Source organism: Capricornis sumatraensis, chromosome 13 (genome assembly GCF_032405125.1).
Source record: "Capricornis sumatraensis isolate serow.1 chromosome 13, serow.2, whole genome shotgun sequence".
NCBI lineage: Eukaryota > Metazoa > Chordata > Mammalia > Artiodactyla > Bovidae > Capricornis > Capricornis sumatraensis.
This window is the reverse complement of record NC_091081.1, coordinates 90,905,396-90,922,119: the sequence shown is the minus strand read 5'-3', so window position 1 is coordinate 90,922,119 and position 16,724 is coordinate 90,905,396. Positions and strand designations below refer to the sequence as shown.

At 59.0% G+C, this 16,724-nt stretch overlaps 1 protein-coding gene across 1 annotated transcript; it reads left to right on the top strand.

The window, feature by feature from the left end:
* Positions 1-7,364: 7,364 nt before the first annotated feature.
* DLL1 (delta like canonical Notch ligand 1) lies at positions 7,365-16,441 on the top strand. Its single transcript, XM_068984849.1, has 10 exons — positions 7,365-8,271; positions 8,432-8,728; positions 9,382-9,442; positions 9,673-9,930; positions 11,618-11,678; positions 12,452-12,848; positions 12,963-13,179; positions 14,255-15,050; positions 15,624-15,741; positions 15,834-16,441. Exons 1-10 carry the CDS (start codon positions 8,218-8,220, stop codon positions 15,837-15,839), a joined length of 2,265 nt encoding a protein of 754 aa, XP_068840950.1. The 5' UTR covers positions 7,365-8,217; the 3' UTR covers positions 15,840-16,441.
* The last annotated feature ends 283 nt before the right edge of the window (positions 16,442-16,724 follow it).

Here is a 16,724-nt window from a genome sequence, read left to right as displayed (position 1 = left end):
ACATTGAAGAGATTAAAAGGAGGCTATTTGAACACCTTTAGATGAGATGATGGAAAAGGCAATGGCACCCCACTCCAGTGTTCATGCCTGGAGAATCCCAGGGACGGGGGAGCCTGGTGGGCTGCCATCTATGGGGTCGCACAGAGTCGGACACGACTGAAGTGACTTCGCAGCAGCAGCAGCAGCAGATGAAGAAATTCCTTGAACCAAATGAATTACCAAACCTGAAGAACAAATAGAAAATCTGGGTAAATTTATATCTCTTAAACCCTATATTAAGTTGAATTTGTAAGTAAAAATATTCCAACAAAGAAAATTCCAGACCCTGGTGGTCTCAACTGGTGAATTCTATTCAAACATTGAGGACATTAATCCTACACAAACTTTCTGAAAATTAAAGACCAGGCAACATTTCTCTCCTTGGACCATTCATCTAGTGGCAGAAAGCAGGTCTGATTTCACTCTGGACCTCCAGCCCCTTGAGCGGTGAGTGGGTGAATGAATAAATGACTGAATTGGCCTTCTCATTGCCATGTGCTTTGGGTCTGGGAGTAGCCCCAGCTGTGAACTCTGATTGAGATAAGCCAGTCGTGGTTTCCCATGTGCCTTGACAGTCTTTGGTTCAGTGGTGACCTATGACTTTGTTTAAGCCCATGAGAAACGCAGGTGGTGGTGGTGGGTCATTCCCTCACGTACTCAAGCTGTTATTTGACCTGAAGACAGCTACATTTCTTGCTTCAACTAACCTACCTATGTTAATAGGAACAGTTCCAACTACCACAAGAACAATTTATGGTTTATGATTGTTCCTTAAGTATTGAGACTCACCAACCATGCCCCTACGTACCTGGCAACACCTCCATGCATCCCTTTTGAGAGCAGTTTACAATCATTAGTGATGATTATTGAGAAACAGCCCTGGGCCCCATTCTATTTTCCTACGACAAAATAGAATTTTGAAAACGTCTCGATGGTGAGCTGTCCGCACTCCGGGTTTCCTGTGCGGTGGGGGAGGGGAGGGAGCAAGAATTAAAATGACAAGAAGGAAGGAAACTGTTGAAAAGCTCGAAAGTATGTCTTACATTTGGAGATTAGGAAATGTGCTGATGTGAAGGTGAAAGAACATTTGCCTAAATTTGTCCCCCATTTTTCTCCAATACTTAGGTTGTTTATTGGGGTCCCTTTCTCTCCAGACCATTTACTGGAGTAGGGCTTTGCAAAGCCGTTTCCTAGCAGCAGAGTGCAGAAGGCCCATTCACAGCACAATGGACGGGAAAGGAAAGAAAGAGCTCCGTTTGTTTAAACTGCCTCTGTCTTCATTCACAGCCTGATGTCCCTCCGCGTTGTGACACCCACAGTGGCACTAAGGGAATCATTGTGACCGAAAACAAACCAAAACAGAATACGAGATGCTGAAATAAAAGAGTCACACAACAGTATTGCTAAAAGGAGTCTAAGTCATACATCCGAGGTTTATGTTCGCTTTTGGCTATGCTGCCTATTGGCCGGTGTCTATAATGACCATTAGAGTTTAATAAACAAAAAGGTAAACGGGAACTTGTACGTTTTTAAGTTGCTTCCACAAAGAGGATGAATATGCTGAAGGCTGTTTAATAGTCATTGGTCTTTGTTTGCACAACATTCGTGAGCCACCCTCGCACGTTGTGTTTATTTTCCTTGTAATACTCGTGCCCTGGCAGTGCCCATGTGGCCCAGCAGCGTCTCCCGCACAGTCGCCCCCGCCGGCGCCCACCCCCCACCGCCACCCCCAGCCCAGACCGACATCAGACGTTGCAGGAACCTACGCCCAGTTCAGCAGGCAACAGGTGGAAGGTTGAATAGCTTCACACGTTTTTCGGGAGGGGGTGGGGAGAAAGAGGAGAAAAAGGAGGGCGGGAGAGCAGGCTTTTGGGAGCCGATTTAAGGATTAGATCAGATGTTATTGCTAGTGAAAAATTAAACAGGCCGGTGCTCTGGGGACTGCAGATTAATATATTTAGTGGCTGTGCGCACAAAGGCCGCTCATTGTGGCCGCGTCTGAACGCCTGTGAATAGGACGGAACATATGCGGCCTGTCTCCGCAGGTGCCCACATCTGTTCCTGGGCGGGCAGATGCTCGCAGAAAGGAGGTGGGAGGCCGGGCAGGACGGCGCAGCCGCGCGGAGCCGCTCGGGTCCGGCGGGGACAAGCGGGCGGGGCGGAGTCCGGGCGGTTCCGGCCCAGCCTGCGCCCCGCCCCGCGGGCCGGTGATTGACGGGCGCCGGGACCGGCGACAGGTGCCCGCGACCTCCGGGCGGGGCGTGTCCCGGAGCGAGACCTCGGGCGGGCCCGGGTCGCTCTCGCCGCCCTTCCTTTCCCACCCGCATTGTCTGACGCGGCCTCGGGCCGGCGACTCCCAGGTGGGGCCGCGCCTCGGTGCAGGTGACCGCGTGCGCCCCTGTGCCGCGCGCCCGGCGACCAGGGCTGGCCCGTCGACCTCGCCATCCCAGCCCGCGCGCACGCCCCTGCGACGGGTGCCCGCCGCCGCCACCCACTCCAAGCCACCCTCTGGAGCGCCCACCGGCGCCGCACCCCCTCCAGGCAGCCCTCCAGGCAGCCCTCCGGAGCGCCTGGCCCGGCGCGTTCAGTCGGGGGCCGCTCGGGCGGGAGCGCGGAGCAGCTGCGCGGTCATCTGATCCGGACAAAGGCGCCCGGAGCCGCGCCAGGTAAACAGCGCTTTGTCATGGAGATGAGCGCGGACCGCCGGGCAGATGATCCCGGGGTCGGAGGAGCGGCCTCCGCGCCGCCAGCTGAGCCACGCGACCGCCTTTCTCATGCAAACCAGCGCATGCCTCCGCAACCCTGGCCCGAGCTGCGCCCCTGGGCATGGGGGTCTCCGCTCCGGACCACGTGGCCGGGCCGTCCTTCCACACTCTCCGCGGGTGGAAGGGAGGGCGGAGGGGAGGCCTCAAGTCCACCGGGTTTTCCCAGGGCTCTGTCCTCCGGTCCTCGTGGCCTCTGACCCGCGCCAACCTGCTGACCGCAGGTCGTGGTCCTGGGTGTCTGCGGACCGCCCCTCCTCCGGGGAAATGCTCCTGCGAGGGCAGGGGAGGCCGAGCTGCGGGGCCTCCCTGGGCGTGCCGCGTACATTTTTATCCTCAGCGAGAGGGAAGCCTGGGAGCCTGAGTATAAGCTAGATCGGCCCCTCTTTCCCGCCGTGGACCAATGGACGGCTCGGGTTACCGTGTATCTTCTGTAGGGAGATCCAGACGCAATGGAGTGATCAGGTGCGAACTCCGCGCTACATTGGAGTCAGTGTGTCTTGTAAATGTCCATGCGCCTCCGGGGTTCAGTCCTTAAGAAGCAAGGAAATATCTCTAACGGCCACCGGCACGGGTGAGGCTTCGCACACAGGCGTCTCTAAGAGCTCCCTGGACGCCCAGCAAGCAGGCCAGCCCTCTGTTCCTCAAGGGCTGGGCGATGCCAAACCTGTGACTGATGGAGACTGGGCACAGGGCATGTTGGTGGAGAGGTGACACTAATGCCAACTAATAAACTTGCTTTAGGTGCCCTTCATCATCTTCTTCTTTCTCAAGTGAGCTGGCATGTTTGGTCAACACCAGATTTGCTGCCTGGAAGTTTTTCATTTTCTTGTTCTGAACAAGGACCCTAATTCTTCTTAGGAATAAGAGAACTTGTCTGTTGGGTATACAGCATTCAGTTGGCCTAAGAAAACACAAACCCCCTCAAGTCTCCAGACTTGTTTACACAGAAAACTGAACCTGGGGCTGGCTTAGAGTCTGGAGCCTATTCCGGGCATTGTTCACTGCAATCTGCACAGACCCTCCTCCCCCAGCCACAACCTCCACCACACATGTTCCGCAGGAACAGAACCTTTCTTTGGGCAAAGGGGATGGAAACAGGATTGGTTGACCACAGTGTCAGCTCACACTCTGCTGACAGCGGCATATTTAATTTGATAAAATGATGGTCATAAGCTTTCATTCCCATGAGGCCTAGTAAAAGGGTGGGTAAAATAATCAGGGTCTCCAACAAATAGAGATCTCAGTTGCAGTTGTTGTAGCTGTGGTTCTGATTATACAACTGAGCCTACCCTGGTCACTGGGGTCATTCAGGCTACAAGCTATGCATGCCTGGCAAAAATAAAACACCAACACCAGGCGGCAAATCCCTCTCTCCACTCCTGTGTCTGATATATTGGGTGCCTTCTAAGCCCTAATGAGCCTCACTTTGTACAGTAAATTTGCTGAGACATCAAAAAGTATTTAAAAGAAAGTTTTCTGCTTTCCCTAATGAGCTAGGTGAGGATTTATGGGGTGTGGGGGAGCAGGGAATCTGGCTGCCGCAGCCAGCACGGGGCAAGTCCATTTAACATAGTCGAGCTTAAGCTCCCTCCTGCATTTAGGGGTTCCGAGCGCTTAGTTGCGGGAGTATACAGACATGCAGTTAGGGAGTGAAAAAACGCCATTTGGTTCGGAGCAGATGGCTGGCTAGGGGGCTGATGGCGTCTAAAGGCGTGTCATCCCCCTTCAGCCTGAATCCCTAGGGGCTCCCCTTGTCTTCCCAATCAATGAAAATTAAAGAGCAAAGAAAGGGTGAATGGTTGGACCTCGAGTCTCTCTTTTGTTCATCTCAGCTACTGGTGTGCAGGAGTTAAACTACAACAGACTCCTATAGAAACACTGAAGTTAAACAGTCTCCCGTTAGCTCCACTTTGAAAGGAAGAGGGGGAGAGTGACCAACGTGGGGGGGGGCAGAGAGGGAGAAGAAGATGGAGAGAGACGGGAGGAAGAAAGTGCAGGAAAGAAGAGCGAGAGGAAGAGAAAGGACAAGAAAAGGGCTTTCTGCTTGATTTCCCCAATACAGAATCGCGTGGCATAAATTAAGCTGGAAAAGAATGAACGCTTTGGGCAGGATTCTGATGGATTTTACGATGCCTTTCAGTTCCGCTTTGCCGCTGTAATCGAGAAATCTGTGCCATGTCAATTTAACAAATACTTGATACTGAGGGGGGTTTGTTAAAGATTTGGGGCAAGTCTTCCCCCCACCCCAAGGTTTAAGCCCTTGCGCGTGGAACTTTTTATTTCCAGTTTTCTAAACAGTCATTCAAGTGGGCCTGTTTCTCACTTCCATTTTCTAATTAAAAGGTTCCTGATATTTCATTTCTTACTGAAATCTACTCTCAGTCTGGAAGCACAGAGGACTTAGATCTCATGTGCTTTTCTTTGGCCCCCTCCTGCTCCCAGAACCCTCTCAGCTCTCCCCACCCACCTCTCTCCCTCTTCTTTCTCTCTCGGTGCCCACCCCCCCCCCCAACGTGTACACATCAGCTTCCATGCATTAGGGAACAGAGTTCTGAGAAAGTAGCTTTCAGAGGAAACATGGATATCGTGAAAAAAGGATGCTGACACTAGGTGGCAAGATTAAATTAGGATTCGCGCTGGCCCAGCCCAGTGGCGACGCAGTGAGTCCTCACAAAGTCCCCAGCAGGCAGCCACGCTGGGGCCGCCACCGTCGTGGGGCCACAGGAAGGTGTGAAGTCTCCATTTGTTCTGAGCCAAAGTGTGGGGGGTTCTGGCGGGATCCAAACCTGCCTTTCTCACCTCAGCCTTGGATTACATTACTTTTGATTAATTACTTGCTTCTCTGGCAGCAGTGGAAAACCTAAAATCTGTCCTGAAACTTGACAGGTATTTTCGAGCCTGTTGCCTACCAGCTGGAGGGATGACCTTGGAGGACTTCAGCTGACTACCGGTCTTTGAGGATTTTCCCTCTCCCTGGGCGTTACGTGGTCGCTGTGATCTCAACATCTGCCTCAATGACAGTCACGTTTTGCCGGGACAGTGCAGTCCTTACGGAGAGGCCGGCTGCGGCACACCTACAGCGAGGCCGCAGTGACCGGGCGCCCTGCGCGGTACTGCTCATCAACGTGACCTTTACTCCACGCCCACACCTTTCACCCCGGATGACGGTGCCCCGGGTGTTGGGGGTGGGGGAGGTGGAAGGAGGAGCAGATAGGGGTGGGATAGAGACCTCAACGTGAGCCCTGCGCGAGGCTGGATGCCAGAGTGGGAGTCCCTGCCCCACCTTAAGTCTGCACTGTGCCCGCAAGCTTGAAAACAACTTAAGATAGCGCATTGTGAGATAACGTGCGTTTTCGGCCCTCCCAATAAACTCATTTCCCTTAAAAAAAAAATGAAAACAAAAGTTCTAGTGTCTGATGGACGTGTAAAAACCTAATAAGGTGATGGTTGTGCGAAGGTGGCGGGCTGGGGGGGCCAGGCTGGAGAGGCTTTAGAACATGTGCCGGACATTGTTGCAGAGGCCGCGGCGCGCGCGGAGGGGAGCTCTTTCTGTCTGCATTGTGCGGGGAGCAGGTGCGGTCTGCATTACCATACAGCTGAGCGCACAAAGAGCCACTGATTCAGCCGCGCACAATAACAGACCGCCTTAATGACAGCCACGCGAACAACTCACACCAAACTCACTTTTCACCAAACCGAGGGGGACCGAGGGGGGATGCCCAGGAGAGAGGGGCCGGAGGCCCGGGCGAGGTGGCGGAGGCCGCGAGCCGCGCCCAGAGGGGGGCGTGTGTGTGTGTGTGTGCGTGTGCGTGTTGGGGGTGGAGGGGGGGCGGCGGTTGGAGACGTCAGGATCCCCGGCGCTACCCGGACCCCGCCCCCAGCGGCGGCCGACCCGTGCGAGGACACCCCGAGCTCGAGGAAACGGGGTCCCCGAGGGCGCCGAGCTCACCTCTGCGTTTCCAGACGCAGAGTCGCTGTCCGGGAGGCGTCTGGGTGTCAGGGCTTCCCAAACTTCCCGAAACTGCCGTTGCCCTTTGGCCACCCTCTGCCCACCGCTCACACCCTCCCCTCCCTGCGCCCCGGTCCCCCGCCCCGGAGACTCCTCCTTAGGAAGAGACTGCCCGGGCGGAGGGGCGGCCCGCCGGGGACTGGGCTTCCGACTTCCACTCCCCTCCCTGCACCTCCCCCCCGCACCCCCGCCCCGCAGGACCCGGCCGCGGCCGGAGAGGGGACGGAGGCGGGCGCCGCGGCGACCGGAGGGCTCCCAAGGCCAGACGCGGCCTCACCCGCCGGGCGGCTCTCGGCCGGGCTAGGGCGCAGCGCCGCCCCCGCGCGTCCCGGGCCTCTGCGGGCCTGCGGCCGGAGGGCAGCGCCGGGGAGCCCGGGCGGCGGCACCCGCCTCGGGCGCGGAGGGGATTCTTGCGGTGAACGTTTTGCAGGAATGTAAATGAGTGCGTTTCGGGCGGCGGGGGCTGGGGGCGGGGGCAGGGGAGGACCAGGGGCGGGGAGGGTGGGGGCGGGGAGGAGGGTTGCACATTTTACAGCTCACTGACCATTTGGCGATCCATTGAGAGGAGGGTTTGGAAAAGTGGCTCCTTTGTGACAGCTCTCGCCAGATTGGGGGGCTGCTCATTTGCATCTCATTAGCTATGCGGGCGGCCGGCGGGATATAAGGCGGCGGCGCCTGGAGAGCCCGAGCCCCTTCGCGCCCGCGGAACCCCGGCCGGCAGCGCACTGGACTCACAGCCCGGCGCGCAGCTTCCGCCTCGACCCGGTCCGGGACCCCGGGCGTTGACCTGGATGGCATTGGCTGGGTCCCCGGGAAAGATTCAGGTCCAGGGCGCTGCCGGGACCGCCGCCCCCGAGTGAGCCGGCCGGGCTGATCCTGCTCCACCGCCCCGGATTACCGCCTCGCGCGTGGGATTTCCAGACCGCAGCTCGATAAACGGACTCGTGAGGAGCCCTGCAGCTCGTTGGGAATCGGGCTGAATATCTGGACGCTTTCTCTCCCCTCTTTCTTTCTTTCTTTTTTTTTTTTTTTCCCTGCCAACAAGCTTGAGACAAAACCAGGAAGCAGACGACCCCTACCTACTTGCGCTTTGGAAGAAAGAGGGGAAAACCGAAAGTTGCCGCGCCAGGAGCTGCTTTCCGGAGAGACCCTCCCCCCCTTTTCCCTCGCGCATCCCCGGGGTCGCTGTCGCCTCCGCAAGGCGGACCTAAGGAACCTGGGCCTCCGAAAGAGCCGGAGCCGGACCCTTCAGGAGAGAAGTCCGCATTATCTCGGCCCGAGGCAGAGCGGCGGCGCTTTCCTGCCCGAGCTCCCGGGGACACCTTCCTCCTCCAGCGTCCCCTGACGACTTCGGAAGACAAGGCGGGGGGACGCGACGAGAGCCAGCGCCGCGGGCGGTGCACCATGGGCGGGCGGTGCGCCCTGGCCCTCGCCGTACTCTCGGCCCTGCTGTGCCAGGTAAGATGCCACGCGGGACCCCCGGGCCGCGCCGTCGAGTAGGCCGTCGCGTCGGGGGCGGACCCCGGGGAGCAGGCCACGCGGGGGGCAGTGCCCAGGGCAGGACGCGGCCGGGCGGGCTCCCCGCGCCAGGCGCCCCACGCCCTCGGCTCGCCCGCAGGTCTGGAGCTCCGGGGTGTTCGAGCTGAAGCTGCAGGAGTTCGTCAACAAGAAGGGGCTGCTGGGGAACCGCAACTGCTGCCGCGGGGGCGCGGGCCCGCCGCCGTGCGCCTGCAGGACCTTCTTCCGCGTGTGCCTCAAGCACTACCAGGCCAGCGTGTCCCCCGAGCCGCCCTGCACCTACGGCAGCGCCGTCACTCCGGTGCTGGGCATCGACTCCTTCAGCCTCCCGGACGGCGCGGGCGCGGACCCCGCCTTCAGCAACCCCATCCGCTTCCCCTTTGGCTTCACCTGGCCGGTGAGCGCCGCACCTGCGGGCGCGGGGCGGGCGGGGAGGGCCGGGAGGCCCCGGCGCGGCGGGGGCGCAGGGCGGGGGGCACAGGGGGGCCCGGGCCGGTGGGCGCCACGCTCTGCGGGGCCCTGGGGCGCAGCCTCCACGCCCGGGTGACTCACAGCCGGTGGCAGCGGCGAGGGGGTGTTGCGCGGGGTGACAGCCCGGGTAGAGAGAGGCGGAGAGGCCAAGGACCCGGGACGTTTCCGTGTCCGGCCTGCAGCGCCGAGCCGCGGAGCTGAAAGGACCCCTTCACGTGGGAGAGTCCCAGGTCCGCAGCTCCTGGACCGGTCGGTTGTCAGTCGCCCTTGCAGCCTGGCAGCCCCCAGCGCCTCTCCCTGGCTCCTTCCCCAGAAGACTGCACACAAGCCCCTCCAGCCTGCTCCGCGGCCTGCTTTCTTTCCTTCAAACGCGATATCCTGTATTAACAGACTGAAAAAACATATCAGGAAACCACTCTTGAAAGTTGTTCCATACGCTTAAGGAAAGTGAAATCAGGCCCTCGAGGCACACAGACCCTCCCCACGACCCGCTGCGAGCAGACCTGCAGCCACTGGGTTGCCCGGAGCCCTTAGATTCTTCTGTAAACAGTTCCGGTTTGCCTTCTGTTCTTCCTCCAGGGAACCTTCTCTCTGATCATTGAAGCTCTCCACACAGATTCTCCGGATGACCTTGCAACAGGTGAAAACAATCCCCCCAAACTCCTAAACTATGTGAACTGCTTCCCTAGTTAGTATGTATTTGACTTCAAATCTTCCCGGAAACAAGTGTCTACACCTTTCATTCTGCCAGTTCCTCTGGGAGGTCCAGGAGAAGGGTTAAGCTTCCCTGCCTGGCATCCTTTCCTTCTCCCCAATTCCCCAAGCCTCGGGGTTCTCGGCCAGAACCAACGGGGCGTCCCCTTTCTGCAGAGAACCCAGAAAGGCTTATCAGCCGCCTGGCCACACAGAGGCACCTGGCGGTCGGGGAGGAGTGGTCCCAGGATCTGCACAGCAGCGGCCGCACGGACCTCAAGTACTCCTACCGCTTTGTGTGTGATGAGCACTACTTTGGCGAAGGCTGCTCCGTCTTCTGCCGCCCCCGAGATGACGCCTTTGGCCACTTCACCTGCGGGGAGAGAGGGGAGAAAGTCTGCAACCCTGGCTGGAAGGGCCAGTACTGCACAGAGCGTGAGTCCCGGGCAGGGAGGCCACCGCCCTCAGCTTGCTCCCCCAGGCCTGCACTCCTGAGCAGGGGGGCATATTCTCGGGGCTGCTGGGATCCTGCGATTTTAGCCCCAAGGAGACGTTCTGGGGGTAGTGGAAACTGGGCCAGGGAGCCAGAGAGATTAGCTGAGACCTCACAGTCAGCCAGAGGCGGGTTGGGGTCGACTCAGACGTTGTAACTTCCGCAATGGGAAGCTGCCTTTCTTAATCAGGGAGGATTTTGGACACAGGGCCAGGGGTCAGGAAGTAAGCCAAAGGGAAGGGAGGGAGGAAGGAAGGGAGGAACAGAGAGGAGGCTGTGTGCAGGGCATGCTTTGACCAAAGGAGTTCTCTTTGCGAGACAGCGTCTCATTGAAGAGTGCTTCATTCTCTCCAGAGTTGGTGTGCTCGGCCTCTCTGCAGAGCCAGTGTATTTAAAAGCATCCCACTGTCTGTGACGGTTCCCCTTGTCGGGACCGGAGTCTGCTAGCTCGGCCGGGGAGGGGCCCGCTTGCCCTGTTGTGGGTGCTCGCAGAGCGCGCTGCCCGGGAAGGGACTCCGGCCCGGCCCGCCCACAGCCCTGTGTTCTCACAGGTGCAGGCCACGGGACTCCTGGGCCTACTTCAGCTGGGCCTCAGGTGCCTCACTGCCCCCCCAACTCCAGGTCTCCCCAGAGCTGGGTGGGGAGCCCCCCAGAAACCCCAGGGCGTCTTCCGCCTGCCCAGAGCCCAGGAACCTTCTCCTGTAGGGTAGAACCTCTCGCTGGGAGGTGCACTTTCTCAGTTCTGATTTGATCCTGACTCCAGCGTCACGGTTGCTCAGCCCGCTCAGCTTTCGGCTCCTTTGAGCTCGCCTTGGCCCGAGCTGGCTCTGTTGTCCTGAAAACTTGTGGGGCGGCTCGTTAATGAGTCTCCACTCCAGGAGAAGGAAGCCAGCCCGGAGCCTCAGCCACCAGGCTCCCCCCTCTCCGGGACCTCAGGCTTGCCTGCTGCCTCCCTCCTGGCTACCCGCCCTCTCCTTCGCCGTGGGGTAGCCATAAACTTAAACTTTTTTCTTCTTATTCAAACACTGGAGTCTCTCCCTGCCCCCAGCTCGCGCGTGCCATCGATTAGATCTCCCCGGGGATAGGCAGCTGGGACGCACGCCTGTTCCCATTGGCGGAAGGGTGCACGTGCGTGCGTGCGTGCGTGCGTGTGTGTGTGCGTGCGTGCGTGTGTGTGTGTGTGTGCATGTGCATGCTAGGGGTGTGTGTGAGGGGTGGGGCACGGGGTGTGAGGGGAGGCTGGTATTGTTGCACTGGGGCAGCTGCTGGGAGAGGACAGACAATAGAGCAGCTGTCTCGCCCTGGTACTCTGCATACCAGCTGTCCACCCTTATCTACACACACACTTTCTGGGTATTAAGAGGTGGAGCTTTGTGCATAGAGTTGGGAAGTGGGGGAGGAGGAGGGGGAAGGACTTCTGACCCTCTCTCAGAAGAAAAGGGGCCTGTGGGGGTGGGGGCTTCCGAGCTCTTTTGTCCTTGAGCTGCTGTGTTAAGAAGAATGCCTCTCTCGCTGAGTAAAGTCCGATGCCAGGGCCGGTGGGCTCCCTGGCTCGCTGGGCACAGCTCGTAGCCCCCTCATGCTGGAAGCACTCTGGTGGGCTTGACCCTGTGCCTTTTCCTCCTGCAGCCATCTGTTTGCCAGGGTGCGATGAGCAGCACGGATTTTGTGACAAGCCAGGGGAATGCAAGTAAGTTTGCAAAAGTTGCATTTTTCTCTCTTTTTCTTGTTGTGCTTTTACACCGAGTGTACTAGCAACGTGTCTCTAGATGATCCTTTGAAAACTTAGGTAAGATTAGCTGCTTGCGGGGTTGGGGAGCTGTTTTTCTGGTGTTTCTACTTAATACATACCTGGACAGTTTTTGGATCAAGGTAGTCATTCACCTACGGAGAAGGCAATGGCACCCCACTCCAGCACTCTTGCCTGGAAAATCCCACGGATGGAGGAGCCTGGTAGGCAGTCCATGGGGTCACTAAGAGTCGGACACGACTGAGCGACTTCACTTTCACTTTTCACTTTCATGCATTGGAGAAGGAAATGGCAACCCCCTCCAGTGTTCTTGCCTGGAGAATCCCCGGGACGGGGGAGCCTGGTGGGCTGCCGTCTGTGGGGTCGCACAGAGTCGGACACGACTGAAGTGACTCAGCAGCAGCAGCAGCAGTCATTCACCTAAGCTACTCAGTGGCTGTGGAACTTGCAGATGATATTTTAAAAGAATTAGCAGAGACAAGGAGAGTATTTAGTAGGTTAGAATCACCTAGAGATGCTGCCCTGGTTGACCCTCATGACCCTGGGCAGACCCTCTGAGGCAGGACGGAGCTGTCCTTGGGGTTCAGAGATCCCAAGGGCTGCCCAAGCCTCGTGAGGACCAGCAGCGCTGATGCTGTTGGCGGCGACGTCTTGTGCGCGGGGAGGGAGCCGTGTGAGCCCAGCAGCGCGCGCTGACCCTCCTCTCTCCTAAGGTGCAGAGTGGGCTGGCAGGGCCGGTACTGCGACCAGTGCATCCGGTACCCAGGCTGTCTCCACGGCACCTGCCAGCAGCCCTGGCAATGCAACTGCCAGGAGGGCTGGGGGGGCCTTTTCTGCAACCAGGGTAAGCATCCGCCCCCGCAGCCTGCCCGCCTGGGCTCCGCCACAGGCGAGGTCGCCTCCCGCATCTCTCCTCCTCTCCCCGCCTCCACCCTCGCAGACCTCAACTACTGCACACACCACAAGCCCTGCAGGAACGGGGCCACCTGCACCAACACGGGCCAAGGGAGCTACACGTGCTCGTGCCGGCCTGGGTACACGGGGGCCAACTGCGAGACGGAGGTGGACGAGTGCAGCGTCGGGCCTTGCAGGAACGGAGGGAGCTGTACGGTGAGTCCAGCCGCCGCGGGCTGTCCCGCCAGGCCGGGAGCCCTGGTCTGAGGCAGACTGTGTGGGTCCTTGGGAGTGACTAGGAAAGCTTTCTTCGTCTTCTCCGTTACTCAGGACCTTGAGAACAGCTACTCCTGCACCTGCCCACCCGGTTTCTACGGCAGGGTCTGTGAGCTGAGTGCCATGGTGTGTGCCGACGGCCCCTGCTTCAATGGGGGCCGGTGCTCCGACAACCCCGAGGGCGGGTACACCTGCCGCTGTCCTGGGGGCTTTTCTGGCTTTAACTGTGAGAAGAAGATGGATTCCTGCAGTTCCTCGCCTTGTTCCAATGGTAAGGGGGCTGCCTGACCCACCTGAGACTTTGTCCAGGGGTCCACATTGATGAGAAGCGTGTGGGTTTAGTTTCAAGCTGAGTTCATCACTGTGAGCTGCCTTGAGTCTCAGAAGCCCTTTTGTCTAAACAATGAGAAACTTCACGGAAGTCTTACCCTTGAGTCTGGAAACACCCAGGGGGCTGGAAAGGCAGGCAGGAGTGTTCCTTCCCTGCAGGACCTGCTCGGGCGGAGATGCAGTGACTTGATTGCAGTCCTGCGGCTCCTCAGGTGCTCGAGACCCCAGTGTCCATGGGCCCGCCCTCATGACAGCCCAGCCGCTGCATGTTTGGGGGCCAGCCCAACTCCGCTTGGTCTCCAGGCAGAGCCAGCTAATGAGGCTGCGTGATCTCCACGAGTGGGAGGGATGCCCCACGGAAACTCATGGGTGGGGAAGCTGGGCCCAGACAGCCTGGACCATCTCGGGCGCGTCTGCACTGGACGTGACCGTGGGCAAGAGAGGGACCGTCTCGCTCTGCTCTCTGTGTGCCCCACAGGCAGTGCTGGGGCCGAGCTCTCTCTCCGGCTTGTTTCCAGCCATTGAACGATACGCACTGGACGCTTCATCTTTAGAGGGGACTAGGCAGGGTCGTCAGACTTGGCTCTGGAAAGACAAAGACCCATCCCTAGCCCCTCCGTGCCTTTCTTCTATTCTCTTTCTTTCTGTTTCAATTCTTGCTCTTCACTAACTGAAGCCACGGCAAGTGCACCGTCCTCTTTAAGCCTTGGTTTCCTCATCTGTGAACTGGGTCCTCCACTGGCTTGCTGTGAGGATGAATTCAGCAGTGCAGGCGAAGCGCTTTGCTCGGTGCATGTCAGGAGGTGTCAGCCTGTATTTTCTACATAATTTGCGGGTTTTGACCAGAACCCCGCCCCTTGCCCAGCCCTGCCGTGGGCTGGCATGTGCCGCGGGCTGCCTCAGTGCTGGCCTCTGTCTGGTCCCCCGCCTCTGCTCTGGTGTGTGGCCCGGTGGCAGGGGCAGCAGATGCTCCAGGATGCCCCCGGTGACGAGCTGCCGCCCCGTCTGTGCCCCAGGTGCGCAGTGCGTGGACCTCGGCGACGCTTACGTCTGCCGCTGCCAGGCCGGCTTCTCTGGGAAGCACTGTGACGACAACGTGGACGACTGTGCCTCCTCCCCGTGTGCCCACGGGGGCACCTGCCGGGACGGCGTGAACGAGTACTCCTGCACCTGCCCCCCCGGGTACACGGGCAGGAACTGCAGTGCCCCCATCAGCAGGTGCGGGCACGCGCCCTGCCACAACGGGGCCACCTGCCACGAGCGGGCCTTCCGCTACCTGTGCGAGTGTGCCCGGGGCTACGGGGGCCCCAACTGCCAGTTCCTGCTCCCCGAGCCGCCCCCGGGCCCCGTGGTGGTGGACCTCACGGAGCAGTACGTGGAGGGCCAGGCCGGCCCGCTCCCCTGGGTGGCCGTTGGGGCGGGCGTGGTGCTGGTCCTCACGCTGCTGCTGGGCTGTGCCGCCACGGTGGTCTGCGTGCGGCTGAGGCTGCAGAAGCGCCGGCCCCCTGCAGACCCCTGCCGGGGGGAGACGGAAACCATGAACAACCTGGCCAGCCACCGGCGCGAGAAGGACGTCTCCGTCAGCGTCATCGGGGCCACGCAGATCAAGAACACCAACAAGAAGGCAGACTTCCATGTGGAGCCCAGTGCGGAGAAAAATGGCCTCACAGCTCGAGACCCCGCCGTGGGCTACAACCTGCTGCAGGGCCTCAAGGGTACCACAGCCACGGTGGAGCCCCATGGCAAGCACGATGCCAAGTGCCAGCCCCAGGGCTCTGCGGGGGAGGAGAAGGGCACCCCGACACTCAGAGGGTGAGTGGTTCGGCCTGGAGGGGGCACATGGGGAGGCCAGCTGGTCAGGGGGCCAGCTGGAGAGGGCGCCCTGACACCCGAGGGATGGGCAGGACAGGCTGGGAAGGGGGGCCATCCCGGGGAGGGCACCCCGACACCCGAGGGATGGGCAGGATAGGCTGGGAAGGGGGGCCTTCCCGGGGAGGGCGCCCCGATAGCCGGGGGATGGGCAGGACAGGCTGGGAAGGGGGGCCATCCTGGGGAGGCACCCCGACACCCGAGGGATGGGCAGGACAGGCTGGGCAGGGGGACCAGCTGGAGAGGGCGCCCCGACACCCAAGGGATGGGCAGAACAAGCTGGGCAGGGGGGCCAGCTGGAGAGGGCGCCCCGACACCCGGGGGATGGGCAGGACAGGCTGGGCAGGGGGGCCTTCCCGGGGAGGACACCCCGACACCCGGGGGATGGGCAGGACAGGCTGGGCACAGGACAGGCTGGGCCGGGGGCCCAGCTGGGTGTGCTCCTCCAAGCTCTGGTCGTTTTCCTGTTCACAAGGGTGCCCACGTGTTGACTGTGGCGCTTTAATTTTCCTCTAGTGGAGAAGCGTCTGAAAGAAAAAGGCCGGACTCTGTGTACTCTGCTTCAAAAGACACAAAGTACCAGTCGGTGTACGTCATATCCGAGGAGCAGGACGAGTGTGTCATCGCAACTGAGGTCAGAGTGGGCTTGCGGGGCCCGCCTGCAACCGGGGAGCCAGAACTGGGCCTCCGGCCGCACTAACCTCCCCCGTCTCCTGGGTCCTCTAGGTGTGACGTGGAGGTGACGGGGCAAGTTCCGTTCCTGCAGAACAAGGAACTTCCGAGCCCGGACGATGCTGCTGGGAGGAGCGGACGTGCTCCTGACTGCTGCTGGAAGCCAGGTCCTCTTCCTGCCGGGGGCGGCGGGCGCTCCCGCAGCCGCTGCTCTGCCTCTAGGACGTTCCCATTGCACTATGGACAGTTGCTTTTAAAAAATATATATTTAAATGAATGGACTTGATCACTACGTAAGAAGCACGCACTGCCTGAAGTGTATATTTTGGATTCTTATGAGCCAGTCTTCTCTTGAATTAGAATCACAAACACTGCCTTTATTGTCCTTTTTGATACTAAAATGTGTTTTTCTAGGTGGAAAAAATGTGCGTTATTTTTTGGACTTGTAAAAATATTTTTCATGATATCTGTAAAGCTTGAGTATTTTGTGATGTTCATTTTTTATAATTTAAATTTTTGGTAAATATGTACAAAGGCACTTCGGGTCAATGTGACTATATTTTTTTGTATATAAATGTATTTATGGAATATTGTGCAAATGTTATTTGAGTTTTTTACTGTTTTGTTAATGAAGAAATTCCTTTTTAAAATATTTTTCCAAAATAAATATTATGAACGACATCCAGAGGTGTGCTTACTCACCCTCCTCCAAGCAGACTTGTGATCACGCACACTCATCTAAGACCTTGAGGACAGACGCGGCCTCTGCTCTTTGGGTAGTTTCGTTGGATTGATGATGGGCAACTTCCCTCACTCCTTTGCCCCTCCAAGAGCCCTCCAGGAGTTGCCATCAGGACGAAGAAGGGGCAGGTGCCTTGCTGCAGACAGTCTTGCTACCGGCAGCCCCTGGACTCCAGGGCAACGCGGGGCCCGAGCCCCCGAGCC

What these genes read in the sequence shown, in the direction of transcription:
- DLL1 (XM_068984849.1), top strand. Translation starts at nt 8,218, where the DNA reads ATGGGCGGGCGGTGCGCCCTGGCCCTCGCCGTACTCTCGGCCCTGCTG. An exon ending in TCTCGGCCCTGCTGTGCCAG is followed by an intron (nt 8,272 to 8,431) that starts GTAAGATGCCAC and finishes GCTCGCCCGCAG; the next exon opens with GTCTGGAGCTCCGGGGTGTT. An exon ending in TCCGGATGACCTTGCAACAG is followed by an intron (nt 9,443 to 9,672) that starts GTGAAAACAATC and finishes CCCTTTCTGCAG; the next exon opens with AGAACCCAGAAAGGCTTATC.